Source organism: Ammospiza caudacuta, chromosome Z (genome assembly GCF_027887145.1).
Source record: "Ammospiza caudacuta isolate bAmmCau1 chromosome Z, bAmmCau1.pri, whole genome shotgun sequence".
Lineage (NCBI taxonomy): Eukaryota > Metazoa > Chordata > Aves > Passeriformes > Passerellidae > Ammospiza > Ammospiza caudacuta.
This window is the reverse complement of record NC_080632.1, coordinates 87,610,907-87,619,794: the sequence shown is the minus strand read 5'-3', so window position 1 is coordinate 87,619,794 and position 8,888 is coordinate 87,610,907. Positions and strand designations below refer to the sequence as shown.

General features: G+C 51.0%; 1 protein-coding gene across 1 annotated transcript in view; it reads right to left on the bottom strand.

Moving 5' to 3' along the window:
- Positions 1-504: 504 nt before the first annotated feature.
- Positions 505-8,888, bottom strand: part of WDR7 (WD repeat domain 7) — a 36,826-nt gene continuing 28,442 nt past the window's right edge. The window contains exons 26-29 of the mRNA XM_058823382.1: positions 7,314-7,413; positions 3,131-3,235; positions 2,198-2,401; positions 505-1,574 (exon numbers count right to left, since the gene is read on the bottom strand). Of these exons, the coding sequence (XP_058679365.1) occupies positions 2,198-2,401; positions 3,131-3,235; positions 7,314-7,413 (409 nt within the window). The 3' untranslated portion in view covers positions 505-1,574. The remainder of the gene's footprint in view (positions 1,575-2,197; positions 2,402-3,130; positions 3,236-7,313; positions 7,414-8,888) is intronic.

The window sequence follows — 8,888 nt, the reverse complement described above, 5'->3', positions numbered from 1 at the left end:
TTACAAAAATCAATTAAAATCTGATATTAGAATGCACCAGCCCACGGTGATGTTCCCGGAGATGTCACTCAGCCTCCATTCCAAGCCCCACATCAGCATTCCAAAAGCTCTGCTGCTGAAAGAGCAGAAAGTTTCACCTTTTAATTTTTCATAGCGGATTAATTTTTAATTTTCAGACATCAGAGAGAGGGGGAAGTTCCCCAGGAGCCTCTCCCGCTTCAAAGCGTGCTCCAGGCAACCGCTGGACCGAGTGTCAATTTATCACACCGGAGGCTCCCTTCCAGATTTTTACTGAGGTGGTTTTTTTGTTGTTGTTCTTCAGACAAAAGTATTAATGCTGGTGAAGTTCCCTACAGCATTTCTTAATATCCTCCCAACCCAAACCATTGGAGAGCAGGATTCTGCTCTCATTCCAAAGGAAATGGGGGAAACTGAGATTCCTGATGAACCATCAGCAGGAGATCACTGACACCCAGGCAAGCCAGCACATTTCAGTTGGATTTTATTGCACAAGCATATTTACACCAGGAATGTCAATGCACAGAGGGCAGGGATGGTGGAGAAGCAGACACTGGGACCACCCCAGGGTTCTCCATCCCCCCCATCCAGGGACAGCTCCACACGCACAGGGACCAAGCAGCGCCAAGGACACGCAAAGCTGGCAGCAGGGATGGGCACAGCCCTGGCACAGACCCGCCTCAGCAGCTGGGGTTAGCCCTGCTCAGCTCTGGGCACACAGATATGGAGCTCCTGGGCTGCAAATCCCACACAGATCACCCAAGGCGGAATAAAACACATTTATTTCCTCTTTTGGAGCCATGTGAAAAATTAATTCCTGCATTTTTGGAACAAGTACCATGTTTAGCTTAGCAGGTAGTGCCAGCCTCAGGTGCAAGCTCTGCAGCCAAGGAAAAGCTGCACAAACAGAGATACTGAAATAAAAGGATTCCAGAGATTTTTTTCTCTTCCCCATGAGCAGTAAACAGAAAATTCCACACAAAATATTCCACAGAATCAGATATGTAAGAAGGAAACACAGTCACAGCGAGTGTCACACAGGAATATTCCTACTGAAGGAAATATTTCAGTACATCCAGTCAATAATTCATTTTTCCATAATTTTGATAATTTTTCCATTCAAAATGGCCCCCTTTGTCCTTTATTTAAATAAATACCTGCATTGGTGGCAAAAACCACCTTTCTATATAAATACTGCTTTTTTCCAAGTCTGCCATTGAACAGGATTTTTAAATTATTTATTTACACGTGGACTATAATTTTTCCTTCGGCCTGGGCACAGCAGCACTTGCAATCCCCTGAGGAAGGAGCCTTGGGATCAGCACATTCCAGCCCCGTTCCAGGCAGGTGCCTGGCTCTGGGGCAGCACTCCGCGGTCACCAGGAGCACGTCCATGTAAACACGAGCCTTTGTGGTAAACACTGACATTCTGGGAGGCTCCGCGGGGAAAGGGTCGGGTGACATCCAGCGCCGCGGGGCCGGGCTCAGCCGGCTTCGGGAGGAGCTGCTCCTGCTCCTGCTCCTGGATCCCGCTCTGCCCCCGCGCCCTCCTCCTGCTGGGGGCACCGAAAGGCTGTCAGTGCCACCGGCCGGCCGGCAGGGGTGAGCTCAGCCCCCCAGATCCGGGCAGGGATCCCTCAGATCCGGGCAGGATTGCCTCAGATCCTGGCTGAGCTCTTCAGATCCTGGCTGATCCCCTCAGATCCCGGCTGATCCCCTCAGATCCCACCTGGGCCCTTCAGATCCTGGCTGAGCCTCTCAGATCTGGGCAGGACTCCCTCAGATCCCGGCTGAGTCCCTCACTCCCTGGCTGATCCCCTCAGACCCCGGCAAGGCCTTCCCAGGTCCCGGTGATCCCTGGCACCGTTCTGGCATGGCTCCCTGTGCCCACACATGCTCACCCAGACCATGAGGCAGTGCTCCCTGTGCCCATGCTCACCCAGACCATGAGGCAGTGCGCCCTGTGCCCACACATGCTCACCCAGACCATGAGGCAGTGCTCCCTGTGCCCATGCTCACCCAGACCATGAGGCACTGCTCCCTGTGCCCATGCTCACCCAGACCATGAGGCAGTGCTCCCTGTACCCACACATGCTCACCCAGACCATGAGGCAGTGCTCCCTGTGCCCATGCTCACCCAGACCATGAGGCAGTGCGCCCTGTGCCCACACATGCTCACCTAGACCATGAAGCGGTGCTCCCTGCCGTCGTGGGCCATGAGGATGATGTTGCGGTTGGAGGTCCAGATGAGGCGGGCCAGGCGCAGCGCGGTGTGCGAGCCGGGCGAGGCCGGCTGCACCGGCGGCACCTGGTACGTCTTGACGCAGCGCAGCTGGGGCGCCGAGTTCAGCATGCCGATGCTGCCCAGCAGGGACGTGTTCATCTGGGGACACAGCCCGGCTCAGGTCCCCTCTGAGGGCCAGCAATGCCCACGGCACAGAGGGCACCGGAGCCGGGCTCTGGCACTGCCCGTGCGGCACAGCAAGGGCTGCGCTGAGGATCAGGGGCTGGCTTGGAGGGAAGGCACCTCAGAGCCCACCCTGCCATCCCCACTCGGTTCTCCAAGCCCTGTCTAACCCTTGACACCTCCAGGGATCCGCTGGGTTTGCACTGCTGGTGCCAGCTCCAAACTCTCCGTGCCCCCACAAGCAAGGCAGCATTTCCGTGCCCAGCAAACCCCGGGGTGTTTCATTGCCCTGAACCCCGAGCAGTGCCCTGTCCCAGCCACCCTTGTCCCGGCTCTCCCGTGTCAGGGTGTAAATCACGGCATCCCGGCCGGCAGTGTGCGAGCCCCGCGTGTGACATTTTCACAATTTAAATCATCCTGAGTAATAACCCTTTTAGGATGACTAATGTGCCTGATTTTCCTGCATTAATAATTGTGCCAAGCAGGACACGGAAGGGAAAAATCACCGGCGCACGAGGTCACATTTGAGAACTGCAGAGGTTGTTTAACCCCTTGTGCCTGGGCTGGGAGGGATTTCAAGGATCAGCTCATCCTTCCACCAGCCCAGGCTGCTCCAAGCCCAGCCCCACTGTGACCCTCCCTCCCTGGGATGCCCTCCCTGCTGGAAACGCCTGTACAGAAGGGACAACCCCCAGATGAGCTCACCTGCCAGAAGCAGAGGTGGCTGTCGGAGTTGGAGTAGGTGGCCAGGTAGCGGCCGTCGGGGGCGAAGGCCACGGCAGTGATGGGTCCCTTGTGGCCATGGATGGTCTGGGAACAGGGCACACCGTGGGAATGAGGGGCAGCCACGAGCTGGCAGCCCCAAAACAACAGCCGCACATGGAAACGCCTCCCCAGAGCTCCTCTCCCACAGCAGTAACCCCAGAAAGCATCAAAAAACCCAAGTCTGCATTAAATCCAAGGTGCCACACGATCTTCTCCTGGAACATCCCCTTCCCTCCTGGATCAGCACTAGCAAACCCCATTAGCAGGGCTCCTGTGCCCAGGCCCGGGTTATTAAAAGCCCTGCTCAGGGTGTGCACCTGGAATGAGCCTGATAAATTAACAATCCATTAAGGTATTCATTTATTCCTGGTGGAAAAGGGGGGTGAACCCCAGATCTCTCTCTTTAATGGGATCCCCACAGTTAATTAGTTTAGCCCCATCCCACTCTTTAGCACTTAACAAGCACCGAGCACTTGTCAATAAAATATGTTTTGGTGAGACAAAGGTAGAAATCAATAGGAGCAGCACACTTGTTGCTCTTTTTACTCCTGGAACTCGTTCCAAGAAGTACAAATCCTTCAGGGAATCCAGCTGCTTTGTTATTTAAAGGAAGTGCTTCTCTAATTGATGCTAATCCTTCCCAGGCAGGATTTTTGTGCTCTTAGCTTGCGTTTTCCACCAGGAAGTGAAGCAGCTGCTTCCAGCTTCCCTCTGCTGGGCTGGAATGGGAAGGGAACGCTCCTGGGAGCCTCCTGCACCACTGCAGCTATCCCAGAAACCCAGCTGCAAGCCCAGTGATTGGGACAGTCCCCACTGAACTGCTCTGTGCCACTAAAGTGATGTAAACACCCACACTGATCCTTTTATATTCATAAATGCAAAATGGTCCCACCAAGCCTTTCAAAAGAAATCCCTATTTTTGAACTGATGTAAGGGAAATCTCTATGAACCCACACCGGTTTTAGCACCTTTAATAATTTGATTTCATAAATAAATCAATGAAAGTCCCTTCCTCTGTTGTTTCTATGTTTAGAAAAGGCCTTTATCCAATTGAGGTTACACTCAGGAATTCCCTTTTCTCTGAAATTTCAGGATGTGCTTTCCAGTGGCCTGGTTTGCCTGGAGATGCAGGATAAACACCTTTAAAGCACTGTTTTCAAGAACAGCATCTTCTACCCTGTAATTAATTAAGCCAAGCCACAATTCATTCCAAATGGAATATTAAATCCTTTTCTGCCTTCCACATAAATCAAACTTTGCCAAGGCATCCAGGACTGAAATAAAATCAGCCCTGCACAATCCAATTAATGCTCAGATTGCTGGGATTTTAATTCTGGAAGGACCCAGGACCAAACAGTATTGATTCCAGCCCAGGCTTAAAAGTAGTTTTTGCTTTGAAATAAACCCAAAATAACTTATGTTTCCCTTTAATCTTCCAGGTTTATTATACCGCAAATGACCCAGGTTTTAGGTACAAAAATTACATGTATTTCTGAAATGCAGCTCTAAATATTTATGATGAATCCCAAGATTTAATCAATAAAAATGGAATATTTCAGAGTCTCTCCTTATAGACCCAAATATGGTCGTAAAGGAAAAGAAGATAATTAAAGAATCTGTACTGAGGAATTAATTGGGGGATTTTGGGCCAGACTCTGGTACTCAGCAAGAATTTGCCTGGGAAGATATTAATATTTTCCCACCATCCCAAAAGCAACTATCAGGTATCCTAAAATTCAGTTACCTGCAATCTCTCCCTCCAGCCTCATTTTAGTGTTTAATTTCATATAAAATAGCATTTATGGCATAAGTATTTCCTGTGTTACTGCACCTTTAAGTGCAGGATTTTTACCTGTGTGTTAATAATTAGGAATCTTATGCAAAGTATTAAAAATTTGGTTGGAATTTAATATTACTTTAGTGTTTAATTGGGCAAACAGACCTTGTGCTCAACGATACCTTAATCCTGCTGCCTAATCCTTTTAGTATTGTTGTAGATGCATTATAGTTGTAATTATTAATCCAAGGGGTTTATTTTGGGATAGAATTTGCCATTGGTGTTTAATCCTGTGTGCTGTGGCCGTGGGGTTCCGAGCTGGGCAAACAAAGGGCACATTTCCAGGTGGAGCTGCTGCTCTCAGAACTGTTTTCCAATTCCCTGTGCAGCATCAATTATCTTTATCAAATCCCAGATCTCATCTCAGCCCTGATCAAGATGGAGCCCTGCTGGAGCAGGCCTGCCAGAGCCAGGGAAAGGCCGGGGAGGGAGGGAGGGATCAATAGTCATCATCGGATTGTGCTGCAGCTCAGGGGTGCGCAGGGAGGCTCCACCTGCCTTTTGGGAAGCTGCTCAGTTTAACCTCTGCCTCACCTGAGACAGGAGCGCTCCAAACGCTGCCGGGATGGCCGCAGAGCCCCCCCAGCACAGGCATGGGGCTCAGGAGCAGCACAGCCCAGGGACAGCCCAGGCAGGGAAAGGCCCCAGGATTTGGCTGTGGAATCCTGTGCTCAGGATAAAACATCAGGATAAAATCATACATGAACCCTTTGGGGAACTGGATCCTCCAGGGGCTGGTTCAGTCCCCACGCAGCAGGGAAACCCTCGCTCACAGCCCTGACCTTCCCCCTGTCCGGGCATTTCAGGAGCTCAAAGAACCTGCCACAGACCCACTGCTGCTCCAGCTGGAAAAGCATGGAGTCCACAGCAAATACTGCTGCTGCTTACTCCCAAAATTAAAATGGAGTCAGTTTGGGGGGAATTTGGAGCTTCAGAATGGGATCCCTGAAATCTCTGTGGGGGAATGTGGGAGGAGGAACATGGAGGAGGAATGAGTGAGGAGGAATATGGAGGAGGAATGAGTGAGGGGGAATATGGAGCGGGATTGTGTGAGGGGGAATATGTAGGTAGGAATATGGAGGGACAATGTGTGAGGGGGATTGTGTGAGGGGAAATATGGAGCAGGAATGTGCGAGGGGGAATGGGTGAGGAGTAATATGAAGCAGGATTGTGTGAGGGGGAATATGGAGCAGGAATGTGTGAGGGGGAATATAGAGGGGGAATATGCGAGGGGGGACATGGAGGAGGATTGTGTGAGGGGGAAAATGGAGAAGGAATATGTGAGGGGGAAGACGGAGGGGGAATGTGTGAGGGGGAATATGAGGAGGAATATAGAGGGGGAATACGTGAGGCTGCTGCTGCTGCCATGTGGGACAGCACCTGAGTGCAGGGCATGGATCCTTCATGATGCCCTGGCTGAGGAGGAGCTGCTCCCAGAGGGAAATGCCCTGGCAGAGGCTCCCAGAGGGAAATGCCCTGGCTGAGGCTCGCAGGGGCAGTTTATCAGGAGCCCCTTGGAGATGGGTGAGAGAGCAGAGCCATCACAGTGAGCGCTCTGAGTCAATACCCTGCGAGCTGCTGTGGGAATGAATAATCAAGAGCCAGCCCTGGGAGCTCTGGGAGCTGCCAGCAGCTGAAGGGCGGATCAATGGCCATGGGAAGGGCACTGCCAGCCCCAAGCACCCCATGGAGCCAGCAGCAACACCCTGGGAGGGTTCACAAACTCATTTCATTGGGGGAGGAGGAGAAAGATATGCTTGGATATGGAGTTATGGAAAAATAGACTCAGTGTCTGCATTTGGAATAGTCATAATACAGTCTACTAACACAGTAAATTTTACTGAGGGGAAACCCCATCCTAGATAAATGCTGGTTTATTTTTTGTTAATAAGGGGAATTTTTTATATCCATCATCCTATTGATCATTCCAAGTAATTTCTCAGTCAGTTCCTACAACCACCTTTCTCAAAAACAAAAATTACCTGGAAGGGGCAATAAAACCAAACCCAAAACGCTTTTCAGGATCCCAAAACCCCTCACAGGAATGGAAATTAAAACCCTGAGCTTTTCGCCAATGGCACAGCTTTTTCAAGTTATTCCATGTTTGTGAGCAGCCAGAAAAGTGTGCAGTTGTGAGAAATTATGTATAAAATCAGATTTGGAAGCAGGAATGTGTATCCAGTAGATGGTGCTGCCCCACAGTAATCTATCTGGAAATATTTTGTACCTCATGAATAGTAATTAACCCTGAAAAGGACCCGTCCTGATTACCCCAGCCGCTCTCACCTGGCACTTGCCGGTGCGGATGTCGTAGAGCGCCACGGAGCCGTGACGGGCGCCCACGGCGATGCGGTGGCTGCGCTCGTAGTAACTCACCATGTAGAACCTGGGGGGGACAATGGCACAGGGAGCTGGGGCTGGCACGTCACACCACATCATCTGGGTGCCACTGAGCCGGGGCTGGCACTGGCTCACACTCATCTGGGTGCCACTGGGCTGGGGCTGGCACGTCACACCACACTCATCTGGGTGCCACTGGGCTGGGGCTGGCACGTCACACTCATCTGGGTGCCACTGAGCCGGGGCTGGCACTGGCTCACACTCATCTGGGTGCCACTGGGCTGGGGCTGGCACGTCACACCACACTCATCTGAGTGCCACTGAGCTGGGGCTGGCACGTCACACTCATATGGGACTCACTAAGGCCTGGAACTCAGAGGTGATTAAAAGATCCACTTGCTGCCAGTGTAACACCTGGCACTGCACAAAACCAGCTGATGTTACCATGGAACCTGATTGGATTTATCCATCAGATTTATTTATTTATTTGCGAATAATCTATGGGATAACCACCAGCTCCCTGACGGCCATGGGTGTACCCTCCCTGTGCTGGAACACCTCAGTAAAGCTGGTGAAGTGCCCATCCCACACCCTGTGTGACAGAGGGCATTTCCCATGAAAGTCACACAGAAAGGAAGGGAAGTGGAAGGAGAAATAAGAAAACTCATCAGTTTCTGATGGGCATAAAGAAAAAGGAAGAGGGAAATTGGCCATCACGCACTCTCGGCTCCAGTAACACCCTTGGGGTAAAGGCTGCAATAGTCCTGAACACCCAGTGTGACCACGTGGCATTTATTGGAATTCCAGCAGCTGCAAAATCCAAGGAATTTCAGCACTTTGAAACCCAGGAGACACTAAATCCTAATTGCAAATCCAAATCCTTGGGGATATCACTGTGCCTTATCACAGGAGAGCAGACCTGTGGAAGTGCCAGCTGCATTCCGAATTATGCTGGAATTTTGCAGCTAAATTTTCCTCTACCAAAATGCACCAGAAACACCTGGAATTAGTCTCAAAAACTGTATTGCTGAGCATATTTAGGGCTTCAAACAAGCCACCTTTCAGACCTCTCTGCTGGTTCCTGGGGATTCCCAGTGCCATAGCAACTGCTATGTGTGAGACACGTCCTGCACTGCAGGATGGCAGCTGGCAAGGAAGGCAGGATGAAACACGGGGAAAATCAAGAAAGAATAGAAGGGAAGGAAGAGAATCCCTGGTTTTTGTGCAGGGAAAAGGGAAATGCAGCTCAGCTGCAGCTTTGCATGGCAGTGTGTCCCTCCCTGAGGTGTGACCGTCCTTCAGCTTTGATGCAGGACTTGGCCACACAATTCCAGTCCAGCATGGGGAACACTGGGACATAGAGGGATTAACCACGGGATGCTGCAGTGCTTCCCTGGAATCTCTGCAGAGATCCCCCCACTTTCTGTGGCCTGTTGGCAATTTCCCCATGGCTCTCTCCATGGCTGGGTGAGGCATCATTTTTACACTGGCTATAACCAGGAAATATTAGCAGAGAATTTA